Raw genomic sequence first — 15327 nt, forward strand, 5'->3', positions numbered from 1 at the left:
ATCTCTCTGCTGCAGGCGGCCGGGCTCCTTGTCCATCTCCCCTCTCCCCCCCCTCTCCCCCCCTCACTCCACCACCCATCCTCCCCGACAACATCGGCCGCGCCGCCTTTCATGACAGTGCGCTACCCAGCGCTGCAAGGGAATCGCCATAATGTCGTCAAGTGCGAATAGTATCAAGGTCGTGGCTCGATTTAGGCCCCAGAACAGGGTCGAAATCGAGTCCGGCGGCCAGCCCATCGTCACCTTCCAGGGCCCGGATACCTGTACAGTCGATGTGAGCAACTTCTTCTGCCCCCTAGGTCTCGCACCTCACAATGCCCTTGTGCCTACCTTGCCATATCCTTCACGCGCCTGAATGCAGTCGCACCGCAGTGGCTAACCCATCTGTTTTTGCCCATAGTCGAAAGAAGCGCAGGGTTCCTTCACCTTTGATCGGGTGTTTGACATGTCATGCAAGCAATCCGACATCTTCGATTTCTCGATCAAGCCTACCGTCGACGATATTCTCAATGGCTACAACGGTACTGTCTTCGCCTACGGCCAGACGGGTGCCGGTAAATCATACACCATGATGGGTACCAGTATAGACGACCCTGATGGCAGAGGTGTTATTCCAAGAATCGTCGAGCAAATCTTTACCAGTATCTTGTCTAGCGCAGCAAACATCGAGTATACCGTCCGGGTCAGCTATATGGAAATCTACATGGAGCGGATCCGTGATCTTTTGGCGCCTCAGAACGACAACCTGCCAGTTCACGAAGAAAAGAACCGCGGTGTCTACGTCAAGGGTCTGCTCGAGATCTACGTCTCGAGCGTCCAGGAAGTATACGAAGTCATGCGCAGGGGTGGCAACGCAAGAGCTGTGGCTGCGACCAACATGAACCAGGAGTCGTCGCGCTCGCATTCCATCTTCGTTATCACCATCACCCAGAAGAACGTGGAGACGGGCTCGGCCAAGAGCGGTCAGCTTTTCTTGGTCGATCTGGCTGGTTCCGAAAAAGTCGGCAAGACAGGTGCCAGTGGTCAGACGCTGGAGGAAGCAAAGAAGATCAACAAGAGTTTGAGTGCTCTTGGTATGGTCATCAATGCCCTGACAGACGGCAAATCCTCCCACGTTCCTTATCGAGACTCGAAGCTCACCCGTATTCTGCAAGAATCGTTGGGTGGTAACAGTCGAACAACACTCATTATCAACTGTTCACCCAGTAGTTACAACGATGCCGAAACATTAAGTACGCTGCGTTTCGGTATGAGAGCAAAGTCGATCAAGAACAAAGCGAAAGTCAACGCCGAACTCAGCCCGGCCGAGCTCAAGCAGATGCTTGCCAAGGCCAAGACCCAGATCACGTCCTTCGAGAACTATATCGTCAACCTGGAAAGCGAAGTGCAAGTGTGGCGTGGTGGCGAGACTGTGCCCAAGGAGAAATGGGTACCACCTTTGGAGCTCGCGATCACCCCTTCGAAATCAGCCTCGACAACAGCCCGTCCATCGACACCGTCGCGGCTCCTGCCTGAAAGCCGCGCGGAGACCCCTGCTATCTCAGACCGAGCTGGAACCCCCAGCTTGCCCTTGGATAAGGATGAACGGGAAGAGTTCCTGCGTCGCGAGAACGAGCTGCAAGACCAGATTGCGGAGAAGGAAAGTATCGCGGCGGCTGCCGAGAGACAACTGCGAGAGACAAAGGAAGAGCTCATCGCTCTCAAGGACCACGACAGCAAGCTTGGAAAGGAGAACGAGAGGTTGATTAGCGAGTCCAACGAGTTCAAGATGCAACTGGAGAGGCTGGCCTTCGAGAACAAGGAGGCCCAAATCACCATTGACGGCCTCAAGGATGCCAACTCGGAGCTCACGGCCGAGCTTGACGAGGTCAAACAGCAGATGCTCGATATGAAGATGAGCGCCAAGGAGACCAGCGCTGTGTTGGACGAGAAGGAGAAGAAGAAGGCGGAGAAGATGGCCAAGATGATGGCTGGCTTTGATCTTTCTGGTGACGTTTTCAGCGATAATGAACGGGCAGTTGCCGATGCGATTGCGCAATTAGATGCCCTCTTTGAGATCAGCTCTGCTGGTGACGCCATTCCTCCTGAGGATATCAAGGCACTCAGGGAGAAGCTCGTGGAGACCCAGGGTTTCGTGCGTCAAGCTGAACTGTCGAGCTTCAGCGCCGCCTCGAGCGATGCGGAGGCTCGCAAGCGGGCTGAACTTGAGGCCCGTCTTGAGGCTCTTCAGCAAGAGCACGAGGAGCTCTTGTCTCGGAACCTTACCGAGGCTGATAAAGAAGAGGTCAAGGCCCTCCTTGCCAAGTCGCTCTCGGACAAGTCGGCTGTCCAGGTTGAGCTTGTCGAGCAGCTCAAGGCTGATATCGCCCTGAAGAACTCGGAAACGGAGCACCTCAAGGCTTTGGTCGACGACCTTCAGCGCCGTGTCAAAGCCGGCGGTGCCGGAGTTGCCATGGCCAACGGCAAGACCGTCCAGCAGCAGCTGGCCGAGTTCGACGTCATGAAGAAGAGCTTGATGCGCGATCTGCAGAACCGCTGCGAGCGCGTGGTCGAATTGGAGATCTCCCTCGACGAGACGCGCGAGCAGTATAACAACGTGCTCCGCAGCAGCAACAACCGCGCTCAGCAGAAAAAGATGGCTTTCCTCGAGCGCAACCTCGAACAACTGACGCAGGTTCAGCGCCAGCTTGTGGAGCAGAACTCTGCTCTCAAGAAGGAGGTGGCGATTGCCGAGCGCAAATTGATGGCGAGAAATGAGCGGATTCAGAGCCTCGAGAGCCTGCTTCAGGAAAGCCAGGAGAAGATGGCCCAGGCGAATCACAAGTACGTGTTTACCCCTCTGTTATTGCTTCACGCCCTCATTATCATCAGTATCAGCGCTAACCTTCCGTCTTCCTATTGCACTAGGTTTGAGGTGCAGCTCGCTGCCGTCAAGGACCGGCTGGAGGCCGCCAAGGCCGGTAGCACGCGGGGCCTCGGCACCGACGCCGGCCTCGGCGGGTTCAGCATCGGCAGCAGGATCGCTAAGCCGCTCCGCGGTGGCGGCGACGCCGTTGCCGGTGCCACGGCTACGAACCCCACCATTGCCACTCTGCAGCAGAATCCGCCCGAGAATAAGAGATCGAGTTGGTTCTTCCAGAAGTCGTAAGGAACGAGGTGAAGAAGACCATAGATGTGCGGGTTGTAGGGGGTCTGTTTGCATAGAAAGAAAGAGGCGCTTGCACAAGAACGAAACCAACGAACAAGTGGATACACAGCAGTCAACATCAACAAAGAAAACACAAACACAAAGGTAAAGAAACTCTCATGTCATGAATGGAACGAAATGATTACGTGGTGGGCGGGAGGTATGATGGAAGGATGGATGGAACACTCTGGCTAAGAAGGAAGCTGGAAGAAGGCGGGAGCATTTAGATCTACTTGGTAGAATTAGTGTAAGGAAAGCAGCCCGTTTGTTGTTTTAGGTGTCAATGAGTCAGTCAGTTACATAGTTGACGGTTCAATACGAACCGGGATGATGATGACTACGAAATGCGACGATGAGATATCTGTGTTCGTTTACTGTTTAGAGATATAGGAGGATGGAACCCGACCACGCGCAGCATTTTCTTCCACATATATTGTCAGCTACTTGGTTATAGGGTTTCTGCATTGCGATGAGACATTACATACAGATTGCCTCTCACGGTCAAATATGTGCAGTAATTGCTGGTTCCGTCTTGTCCCGTCGTTTAAGTTGGACAATCATGTATCACGAGGAAGTCACCATATGTTATGTTGATGATGAACATGTGAAAAACAAAGACTTTTCTTCCTTGATAGAGTCGTCACCACATCTATCATATTTGTTCACTCCTGTACAAAACCCAAACCGCAGACACCGAACCGAACAAGAACAATATGGGAGAGTCCTTCCTGTAAGAAGAGGCATCTCGCCATTTGCACCGGAATGTGCCATCGTTAGGTGTTTATCACCCAACCCAGCACTGATGACAACGTCGCTTCTTTTAAATCACTCTGGATATGAAGAGAGAGAAAAACAGACTGAAGACAGACTGAATATGAAAGAATAAAACAGCATTGAAGGGATGACTTACTCACAATTACAACCCAAACACCCCAACCGCCCCCGCCACGCTCAATCCCAACATCATAACCCTCCACACCACCTCAAGCGAGGTACCAGCATCCTCATCATCATTTTCATCCTTTGCTGACCCCGACCCCGACCCCGACCCCGAGGTATCATCGGCCGTCGCCGTCGCCGTCCCCGCAGCCTCCGGCCCTCCACCGGGAAAAATAACCGTCGTACTACTCCCATCCTCTTCGTCACCTCCAATAAAAGGATACTCAATCGTCATGGTCCCCACCACCACCCCTTTTGGCCCAATAGTGACCGTCTGTCCACCACCGCTCAACACCGTCGTTATCATTGTTGTGCCATCCTTACCTCCAGTGAAGGTCGCAGAAGGACCAACGGTATAACTAACCCCATCCACCACCACCACCGACGCGCCCACCTTGGTAATCGTCGCGCCGCCGACTACTGCGAACTCGGTAGCAGAGGGGTTAGCGTGCGCGCCGCCTAGGGTTGTTACCGTCACCTCTGCTGCTGCTGCTGCTGCTGATGCCTCCAGATAAGGGTGGTTATGGTGGGTGATCAAGATTCCAGCAGATGGGTCGAGGACAATGGTATCCTCCCCCCCTTCGGTGACCACCGTCGTCAAGGGGGAGGAGAGAGTGGTATAAGTAATGGTAGTTCCGTAGATGGCTACCACAGACCGGCCAATGGCGGTTACTAAGGAGCCACCTACTACCACGACTTCTGTTGCTGTTGAGGGTGGTGGAGAAATGGATGTCACTGAAGGGAGAGACATGGAGAGGGTCTGGATGGTGATGACTGAAGATGCTGTGGCGATGACGTAGGAGGGAAGGGGTGCGGTGAGGGTGATGCCGGAGGGTCCGAGAGTGAGGGTATGCTGGCTGCCGTTGTTGACGATGGTGATGGTGGTGGGTGAGGAGCCCGAAACGGGGAAGGTGAGTGTAGATTTGGAGCTGCCGGTACCGGCGCCGATGATGGCTACGGAGGAGCTAATGATGGTGATGGGGACTCCGTCGACGGTGGTGGTTATGGGTTCGTTGTTGTTATTGTTGGAGCCGGGGCGGATGGTGATAGTTTGCTCGCGAAGCGGGGGAAGGGTGACGGTCGCAATGATGGGGTTACCTTTGGGGTCGATGATGGCAATTCCGCTGGGTCCGATGCTGATGGTATGGCCTTCGACGATGACTGTGGTGGGCGTAAGGGGTAGGGTGAAGGTGGAACTTCCGGTACCGATCACGGCCACGGAAGAGCTCACGATGATGGGCAGGTCGTTGAGTTTGGTGCTTGTGGGTACGGGGGCGTAAATGATATCTCCTGCTCCTCCTTCTCGTGCTCCTCCTCCTTTACTTGTAGACGGCCTGGTCACGGTAGCACCACCTCCTATTACCTGAGTTGGTCCAACCGTGAAGGTTTCACCGCCCACTACGACGGTATATGTCTTGGTCGCCGGATTGTCAGTGATCGTGGAACTGCCAATGATTACCTCCGTAGGCTTCACTATTACGGTAACTGGCTTGGGTACAGGTTTGGTTACCTCGCCAGGGCTGTTATTACTGTCGAACGTGTTGTACGCTGGTGGGTCAACCGGATCAACGCTTACAGCCGTAGGCCGAGGTGACTTTGTGACGTCGTTGGTTACGCCATAGTTTGGGGTCTGGATTGGCGAGTACATAACCGCCGGGTTCTTGTCTGTCGTGATGAAGGTAACTGTGGGTGCATACCTGATAGTTGTTGAAGTCTGAGGACCGTATCCCCAACTATTGGTGCTGACTGTCAATGTGCATGATCTTGTCCCCGAGCCACTCGCAGTGACGGTAAAGCAGGTGGTTAATGTAATCCCAGGAGGTGGTGTTGTTTTCGTTACCAGATCTATACACGGCGGGATGGTCTCGACGGAAGGCGGAATAAGCGTCGGGTAAGGCTGCGTGTAATTCGCTGGATTGCCGACCCATGTGATGGTACTTGTGTGCACAACTTCCCAACTTGTGATAGTTGCCGTCAGATCTGATGGCTGACAGTGGCTGATAGTACTTGATGATAACGTTGTCGTGGTGTTTGGAAAAACCGAGGCCCTGGTAATCGATGTTGATGGCTGATTGTAGTAGGGCGCTGACGTCTGATTCCAGAACTGCCCTCGAGTGGAAGGAGCGTGGATGGTTTGCGTGGAAGTGAAATCCGAGGTAGTTGTGGTAGGAACGTAGTCCCAAGAGGTCGGTATGTCCACCGGTGGCTGACCCAAAGAGACATCATCCCAAAATGACGCTGTCTGTTCCATCCATGGAGGAATTTCAGGAGGAACCATAACAATCCCACCCGGTACAGCCCCTACCGTGGGCATCGCATCGTTCTGACCGGGCGACTCGCTCTTTTGCTCAACCGGTTCATAGTTCCAAGCTAGGGATGAGGATGAAGTAAAGTCCGACGTAGAGGGCAACTGGGTGGTTGTAATGGTGGATCCTTCTTCGTCGATGCGGGAGGAGTAATCGAGCGTAGAGACGGAAGTCCCGATACCGTCACTGGGGTCTGTAAGCGATGGAGACAATACTATGATAAAAGTTGTCGATACAGCCCTCGGTGGTGCCACTGAAGATGGATTGAATTCCGTCAGCACTATCGATATTGGCGGTGCTGAGATCGCTGATTTCGAGGCATCTTGCGGGTTGGGTTGCAAAGAGTGTTGACTCTCAAGTCCCACCGTCTGTATCTCAAGCACAATAGAGGTTTGATGGGCACTCGTCACCTCAACTGTACCCCTAACTGGGGATGGTGAGATGTGTGTTTCACCTGAACCGACTGTGGTGCTCTGACTATGAGCCTCCGGAATGCTGCTGACGGTGACATTCCGAGGTAGATGATAGCCTGAGGAACAGGTTAGAGATATTGGTGAGCGTTGTAATCTCAAACGCACGACGGCTTACCTCCTCGAACAGTCTCTACACCAAGACATAGAAGCAATGCGACCGAAGGCAGTTTTCGCTTGCCCATAACCATACTGTCGTTGATCAACATGAATTAAAAAAAAACCTCAATCGATTTTCCTCAGAATCAGAGTCAAGAGAACCATAAAAGAGTTCAGTGTCATCAAGGTGCAGCGGCCATGGCGTCAGAAAGGGGCGGATGACAATTACAACTGGGGAGCCGTCCGTGGTAGTTCTCAATAACACAAAGCATAAGAAAAAGGACAAGAGAGAATAGTGAACTAATAGTCTGAGACGGGAAACCCCAGATGGAAATGCGCATGATATATAGTGTCTTGTCTAATTCGAGCGGAAGAGCAATTGCTTACTACACTGCGTCGACGAGACGGGTGCGGGCAGCAGGCCACGAGCAGAGAAGCCGGTCTCACTCAATCCAAACCCAATTGCGCCTCTCCGCCTCTTCGCGACCTTTTTCCTTCCATTATTTCCGTGTGACTGGTGAATAGTCTCGGAAAAATCAGGGGCGTCTTGTACACTATTAGGTCTAGGAATTTTTGTCGTTCCAGGCCGCACTGTAAGTATGTTTATTAGCTGAAATAACGCCGGCACCAACAACGCCGGGAGAAACTGAGGTTTTCCAAGAGGAGGAAATTGAGAGCAACAAGGTGCAGTGAAAAAGCATAGTGTAATGCCCAGAAGGACTGAATGGAAGAGCTACGCGGCATGGTATACCGTGCATCACTGCAGCTGTATGTAGGTACGTATGTGGGAAGACCGGGGAAGGGGTCAACGGAATGAGGCGACGTAAGGACTCATCGAGAAAATCTAGGGTCCCCAAGTTCCTCGCCTCCGACCATCAGAGTGAAACTAATAGTGTAGAGACATAAAGATGGAATGGTCGTTCATTAGTCAGATCGAAACTCCGAGGCGTTCTGTTAACAAAGGATTCATCCGATTTTTTTTTTTTTAGCTGGGCAAAGTAATCAATGAGGTCCATCTGGAAGCTGCCTTGCGTGGGTATAAGGGGAATCTATCTGATAAAGCCGTTGTATGTAATATGACGGGTAGCAACACCACACCGACGTTGGCTACTTTTCTTTTTAATGGTGCGTCGTAGGTAGTGGGAAATCCTACAGCACAATACACTACACTACACTACACTGACAAGAATTCGCTGTATCTGCGAGGAGGCGAACCACCACCTTTGTGCTACCTTGGAAATGGCGAGACCCCTCGGACAGGATGGGGCGTGGCGGGAATAAGGAAAAGCCAGAGCTCGATGATATGCATGCGATCCCTTGGTGGATGGTACCATTGGCGTAAATACAAGACGGCAACTCGTCTACATTTTACGCGGTACAGGCACTCGGCTGATCATCAGCTTTGCCGCGAGAATCATGGAACCTTCTCCCGAGACGTTCCTGGCTCAGATGTTACAGCAGAAGGATGTGATCCCACTAGCTATGTCTTTCTGTCAGCAGCATGCAAGATAGGAAAAGACGCATGTTTTTGCTCCTTTCGTGAACTCAAACTGAAGTATCTAATGTATACCTTCAGTCTCTGGAAGAGACATAATTTTGTTGCTGTTTGACTTTGGCCGTCTTGGGTATATCACGCAAGCGTCCTCCTCCTCCATGATGAATGAAACAGATGTCCCTATGGTGACTGCCGATATGATTGGAGACGCGAGCTGTTTGAGCAACTCGACAGTGCAATTCGACGTGTTCATGCCAACGCAGAGGCGTCATGTATTCAAGATCCAGCACCTCGGCGAAATAGTGAGACTTTTTCTCAGCAGGCCGAGGACATCTTGCGCCACGAGTGTGTGGACGCTGCGGATGGGCGCGGAGAGGAGGGGAGGCGATATCCAACAGCAACGCCATCTCCGGCAATTGGGAACCCTCACTACTGATGTTGCGACAAGTTGCCAACAAGCCGAGGTGCCCAAACATACTCAGATGTACACGGTAGTGCATATCAACAGCTACAGAGTCATATGTGCTGGCTTGGCAGGAAATACGACGCATGTGCTGACCCTCCACAGAATCGGTATCCTTGAACCTGGAGGCTTGAGAGGAATCCGAGGAGTGTGCATCTCAACTTGTTTGTAGGTTTTCCACCGCATGCTTGTTGTCCTTTAATAGGTCGTCATAGAGATTCGAACCTTTACTATTTGAATGATCTGGGCGGCTGGGCTGTAGAGCGACGCAAGATGCCGAGAGCTGAACCCTCGGTGGCATTGCGAGCGTTCTACAAGAACGCATAGATCGCTCCGACTGCAGTCATGAAACCCGTTCGGCAGCCAATGGAAAGACTCGACAAGCGAGGTCCGGACAGCCCGTTGGTGATTCTTGATGTTCAGATATTGTACCATAGTTATTAGATGAACGTATACGTTCGTGATCGCCGTTGGAATGCCTTGACGTCGCCGGTGTTCGTATCGTCATTGACCATCGAGTTACACATGATAGACGCGCCAACGTAGTCGAATACCCTCAATCTCATGTCTTACAGATGAGGGAAGGGACGAAAGATAGACTGCTAGGGTGCTGGGTATAATGGGACAAGCAAGAGAGATCCGTTATGTCGAAGGCCACACGGGCTGGTACGGGTGGCTACTTGACAGGAAGTTTTGGCAAAATCACAGCCGCGCATTTATCCAAAGTGATCTCACGCTGTTGACGGCGAACTATATTGGTCGCCCTCATATTGGTGGGTCCGGTTCGGGTTGACTTCATCCATAACGACCTCTAAGTCGTTGTTGGCCCAACAGGATAGCCCACAGACCGGAGCACGAGATGTAGGTTGAGGTCGGGGAATAGGTAGGCCACGTTCGTCTCTTGAACCCCTATCTAGTGAAGCCACGAGCAAACCGCCAACTTTGCAACTCGACTGCCCTCCTCGTTTTACCCCAGAACATGAGCCCGTTTCACCGGCACTTGCGTTTCAACCGGGTGGCATCAATGGAGCCGTGGTCCCCGCGTTTGACGGCACGTATGTGACTTTTGCTAGGCCTGCAATGGCAATGCGGAGGTACACATGGTTGTGGTTTATATGGAGGGTCCATGCCTATAGTATAACAAGTCGCCAGTGTCCCGTTGTCCACGATGGCAGTATGTCAACATGCGCATTCGGATTTAGCGTTCGGGGCTTGGACCTCCACGTAAGATATTCAATCTAGTGGTGCCTTTCTCTGGAATCCTCGCAAGCCTTGCTCGCCTCGGCAGATAAGCTTCAAGACAAGTCAAATCCGGTGTGGTTGGGTGAAGTGTGACTGGGTAACTGGCGGAGGTGCCATCACACATCCCATTGCCACCGGGGCTCGGGGTCGGCATGCTCGTCACTCCCTTGCGCCATTGCCCTATGGGACTTGCATGCCAGCGACAGGTGCGGTTCGCCCAAGTCCCATCTGGATGATTGTCGAAGCATGGAGGTTGCATTGCGAGATCGCGGTGTGGTGATGGCCTTCGGAGACTGTTCGCAGTGTCCCTGCTGATGAGGGACGAGTCCTGTGCATGTCATTGAAAATGAAATTAGGGAGACGTCTAACATTGCATGTGTGGCCGCGTGGAAAGAAAAAGTAAACAAAAAAAAAAAAAAAAAAAAAAAAAGGAAAGAAGAGGGAAAAGAAAACAACATGGAAACTAAGCCGTTGAGATTGATGATTGTGGCTTTAAAAAAATGCCCTGCACGGCATCGGAGGATTGGAGGAACCAATAAGTTACAGCCGGTGATTGGGCCCCAGTCGTTCCTACTTGTAGGTATGTAGGTCGCTAAACTCTTTACCCAAGCTCCCAAGATACCTACCGGACTATGTACCTAAGCTTCGGCTAAGTAAGAGCTAAGGTTCGGGTAACCGCTCATCTACACTAACTGAACAGCACAACCTTCAAAAACATCGGAGACCCTTTTCCTTCTAACTGACATGCGTATATCTCGAAACAGAGACAACGGGCGGAAACGAACAGAGGCCTCACGACATGTGCATAATTTAAATCATGCCATCAAGATATATTTCCATCTTGAGTGTCCCCTTGACAAGCACGTGCGAACAATGGACAGGTTGAGATATCCACTTGTTAAAGCTACATCACCACCAGTCAAGACGGGGAGAGGTGGGGAGAGACATGTCTGGATGCCCGGTCATAGCCTCTCCTCGCTTCCAACAACTGTGGAATGGAATGCCAGGAACTCGGGACACTTCCTTTTCTCTGTCTAGAGGTATTTGCTCTGCTTATCTGCTGACCACGGTGACGGACGACCAGTGTCTCTGACTTGTCTCTCCAGCCCGCCTCGTGCCCGCCAACCGAGAAGACTGAGGTGCTGTCAGGACCCGCGTCGTCCACTTGTCAAGCGCTGATCCTTCCGAATCAGACAAGTGTCCCGCGGCCGTACAACGTAGGACCATCTCTTTCCCTACCCGTCCGTCTGCGCAGACATTGCTCTGTCCAGTATTCTCGGTCTCAAGGGAGGCAGGCTCATTCCATTTCCCGGTATGGTCTTGTACAACCTGTATTCAAGTACAACAGAGTGCCACGACAGGCCGGGAACCTGGAATCCGTCCTTTGTAGTTACCCTTGGTGGTCTCTCAGTAGTCGTACATTGTCTCGCAGCTGACACCACCTACTACGTACCTACCTCTAGGCCGACAACTTTAATCTATCATCCTTCCCTCTTCGCCATCCGGAAGCTTCAGCTTCCTTCTCTTGCCCACGCTCTTTTCCGCTCTCTCTCTCTCTCTCGCTCTCTCTTATCCCTAGCCATCGCGTTCGATCCGAGCGGCTGGTCTTTGCCGTCGTCCCATCATTACACACACAGCTCGCTACCTACCCTGGGTACCAGATCATCCCCCCGTCCCGTCTTTTGGCACCACCTCGACCATCGTTCGTCTAGTTGCCCGCACATCTCTTCAACATCATTGGTCCCTGGCTTTTGGGTGTGTTCGTCCTTTTTGGTCCAGGTCCCGGTCCAGTCCAGTCCAGTCCAGGTTCCTGTCCGGCTACCAGTCAACCCGCTCGCACTTGGAGAGAAAGACGAACGCCTTACAGGTACTCTCACACCGGGCCTGTGGAACGAATGGGCTTTGCCCTCCTGGGACACTGGAAACAAGGCGTATTTTCATCCGGGGACAGAACAGACCTGCCTTACATAGGTAGTACGACAGCTTCCACTCCTCGACTGAGTGTTACGGCTTCTTGAATCTGTATAGGGCACAGGCGTGGATCGGACCGGAGCTTGATCGCGGCTCATGGAATACCAGTTCGTCCTTCTCCATGTCTTAGGACCCCGACTTCGACCTTCGCTCCCCTCTTGCTGCTGGTCGTTCCGGTACTTCTGGTGACAGACATAGCCTTGGACGCTTGCGTCCCCAGTCCGGCTGTCTGTCCGTCTACGACAACGCCAACTCGGGTCGCGCTACTGCGAAAATGCGGTTACCCTACCTCTCTTTCGCCGTGATTCCTACTCGCTTCTTGCTCCTGTCATCGGTGCCTTCACTTGTCCGTGCAGGTACAACGGCAACTTCATCACCAGAACCAGTATGGGTTCAACCGTCCGGGGAATGGTATGGTATCGACGGCACCTGGTCAAACTTCATGTTCGCCGTGGGTTCTCCCGCTCAGATCGTTTACCTCACACCTGCCACTGCCCTGTCCGAGACGTGGGTTATTGGGGCCGGCGGTTGCACATCAGGCCCAGGTAACCTACCATGCGTGGACGCTCGTGGCGGCGTCTTTGACTACCACATCTCGGAGACATGGCAAACCTTGGGAGCAGGTGCTTACGAGCTGGGTATGAACCACACCGGAGTTCAAAGAAATGGCGACTATGGCTTGGATACGGTTGCCTTCGTCGACACAATGGCCAGCTCCGCCACCTCCGTTGACGGTGTACTGATTGCTGCTGTCAATGCTACCGAATACTATCAAGGTTATATCGGACTTGGCGTGACTCAAGGCAGTATAGGCTCGAACGTTACCAAACCTCTCATTCCCCAACTCGTCGAAGTGAATGGCATGATTCCTAGTCACAGCTACGGATATACGGCAGGGGCGTACTACCGTGACACTACTAGTAAGTAGTTGAGGCTTATGATTGTTTTACCTCCAAGACTTTGAGCGATCAGAACTGATTTTATTTAGCAAAGGGTACACATGCCTCGTTGACTTTTGGGGGTTATGATACACTGAGATTTGTGCCACATGATACAACGTTCAGGCTCTACATAGGAAACTCAACCGCAGATTCTAATGACCGAGCGCCCACGGTACGACTTCGCGGCCTTACTGCTCAAGTCCCGTCGTTGGACAAGGCACCTGGGAATTGGACATCGACATCTCAGACTCTCGTCGCCATGAATGATTCTATTACCGCAATGATTGACTCGTCAACGCCGTTTCTATGGCTTCCAACCGACATTTGCGAACGTATTGCTTCTATTCTCGACCTGGTTTGGAGGGCGGACCTTGGTGTTTATGTCTTTGCGAACGGAGGAGAACAATATCTGAGATACAAGCGCATGAAATCCATCGATGAACTATCGTTCACGTTTACCGTCTCCAGCTACGACAACAGCGACAACTTCGGTTACCCCCTCAACATGCCGGGAGTGGTCAACATCACCATCCCTCCTGCAGCATTTGCACAGGTCCTGCGTTATCCTTGGAAGAATATCATCAAGTTCAATGAATCGAGCATACCGTATTTTCCTTTGACGCGATCAACAAACGAAACAAACAATAATCAGTATATCATCGGCCGAGTATTCATGCAGGAAGCATATATCATCACAAAGTACGACAAGGCCGCATTTTCTATCCATCAAGCGCTGTTTCCTGACAACTCCGCCACCAATCACTCCTTACAGGCTATCGAAAGGCCTCCGAATAGTCCTTATCCTGAGGGCCCCCCGGTGAAGAAGGTGGCCAAGAAGCCGTTGGGTGTGGGACAAACGGTGGCGATCGTGGTTAGTGCTTTTGCGGCAGGCAGTGTGATTGGACTGATATCGTTCTTGTGTTGCCGGCGAGGATCGAAGGTGAAGAAAAACCAGGCCCGTAAACTGGAACACAACTCAGAGGAGGTTACCCCCATACACAATGAACCAACGCAGAACCCGGTCAGCCGAATGCTGTCGATGTTTGTTGGAAGGAGGAGGTCAAGGAAACAATCATCGCAAAAATCGCAGGCGATTATGACCGAACCCGTCGAAGTCAGTGCGGACGCTCATCATCAGGTATTCGAACTACCAGTTCCACCTGAGCCGATCGAGTTGGACAATAATGACATTGGAAACAACGACCCAAACATGGGGCTGGATGGTCCTCGGGTGACGAGCGACTATGAGGCGGCGCGGCAAAAGCTCGAACGCCAACTTCAGGGACCGGTACCAACCTACACACGGACAACAGAGCACAACGAGCGTGCTGCTGGATATCCCCTTGAGAAGTCAGCACAGGATGTAACCCCCGTTCATAACCGTCCCAGCGAAGAAACATCATCCGGATCATCGCCCACGTACGCCAACACCGACTCCCTTCCCAACTCGCTGCCATCACCCCTGTCACCATACGCAGACTGGGCGGCCGGTAGAGTATTCGATCTGCCATCACCAATAACCGTAGCCTCTCCCGTGCGGCTACGTTATTTTCCAACGACGACAGGTTCTGACGCTCCGGCCCCCGCACACTCACCAGTCTCGTTGCACTCCCCTTATTCGCCTCACACATACCTTCCATCACCCGTGAGCCCTTCATCCGACTTTAACGGCGGTCCAGAATCCCCTACATCGCCAACCGGTAGACCGGCCCCACTGCCCGGAAGCGCAGCAATCCAGCGCACACCCATCGATCCCATCCATACCCAAATAGTTTGTCTCGGACCAATGCCGGAAAACGTGCGACTTCCTATTCCACATCATCTGCATCATCACCCGACAGTAACCCGCATTATCACGCTCGACGGTCGACTACATCCAGTGGAACAAAACGACCAACTTGCAGGAGATGTCGATGTCGATGTCGATGGTCTTCGGAGACGTTCAGATTCGGTAACCCGCGGTTCTAATGAGACCTTGGGTTCCAACTTTACCATGGAGGAAGAAAGCCGGTTGATGCAGGTGCAGATGGCTGCGCAGCGAAGTGCGGCGGCTCAAGAGCAAGCATTGCCGATATCACCAACATCACATCAACCACCACCACCACCACCACCACCACCACAACAACAACAACAACAACAACAACAACAACAACAACAACAACAACAACAACAACAACAACAACAACAACAACAACAACAACAACAACAACACAA

At 52.4% G+C, this 15327-nt stretch overlaps 4 protein-coding genes across 4 annotated transcripts in view; 2 read left to right on the plus strand and 2 right to left on the minus strand.

The window, feature by feature from the left end:
* Positions 1-151: 151 nt before the first annotated feature.
* On the plus strand, positions 152-3670 carry NEUTE1DRAFT_120890 (kinesin heavy chain; the record flags this gene model as incomplete). Its single annotated transcript, XM_009850990.1, has 3 exons — positions 152-274; positions 401-2823; positions 2908-3670. The coding sequence occupies 3 exons, from the start codon at positions 152-154 to the stop codon at positions 3146-3148; spliced, it is 2787 nt and encodes a 928-aa protein (XP_009849292.1).
* Positions 3671-3794: 124 nt separating this feature from the next.
* NEUTE1DRAFT_120891 (uncharacterized protein) lies at positions 3795-7111 on the minus strand (the record flags this gene model as incomplete). Its single annotated transcript, XM_009850991.1, has 2 exons — positions 3795-6646; positions 7021-7111. 2 exons carry the CDS (start codon positions 7109-7111, stop codon positions 4104-4106), a joined length of 2634 nt encoding a protein of 877 aa, XP_009849293.1.
* A 1462-nt stretch (positions 7112-8573) lies between these two features.
* Positions 8574-9525, minus strand: NEUTE1DRAFT_38076 (uncharacterized protein; the record flags this gene model as incomplete). The annotated part of the gene is made up of 3 exons (XM_009850429.1): positions 8574-9004; positions 9122-9270; positions 9416-9525. 3 exons carry the CDS (start codon positions 9523-9525, stop codon positions 8574-8576), a joined length of 690 nt encoding a protein of 229 aa, XP_009848731.1.
* Positions 9526-12191: 2666 nt separating this feature from the next.
* Positions 12192-15327, plus strand: part of NEUTE1DRAFT_59951 (uncharacterized protein) — a gene marked incomplete at both ends in the record, with an annotated part of 4834 nt that continues 1698 nt past the window's right edge. The window contains 2 exons of the mRNA XM_009850992.1: positions 12192-13092; positions 13161-15155. Coding sequence (XP_009849294.1) covers positions 12447-13092; positions 13161-15155 — 2641 coding nt within the window. The remainder of the gene's footprint in view (positions 13093-13160; positions 15156-15327) is intronic.

Source organism: Neurospora tetrasperma (assembly GCF_000213175.1).
Source record: "Neurospora tetrasperma FGSC 2508 unplaced genomic scaffold NEUTE1scaffold_2, whole genome shotgun sequence".
Lineage (NCBI taxonomy): Eukaryota > Fungi > Ascomycota > Sordariomycetes > Sordariales > Sordariaceae > Neurospora > Neurospora tetrasperma.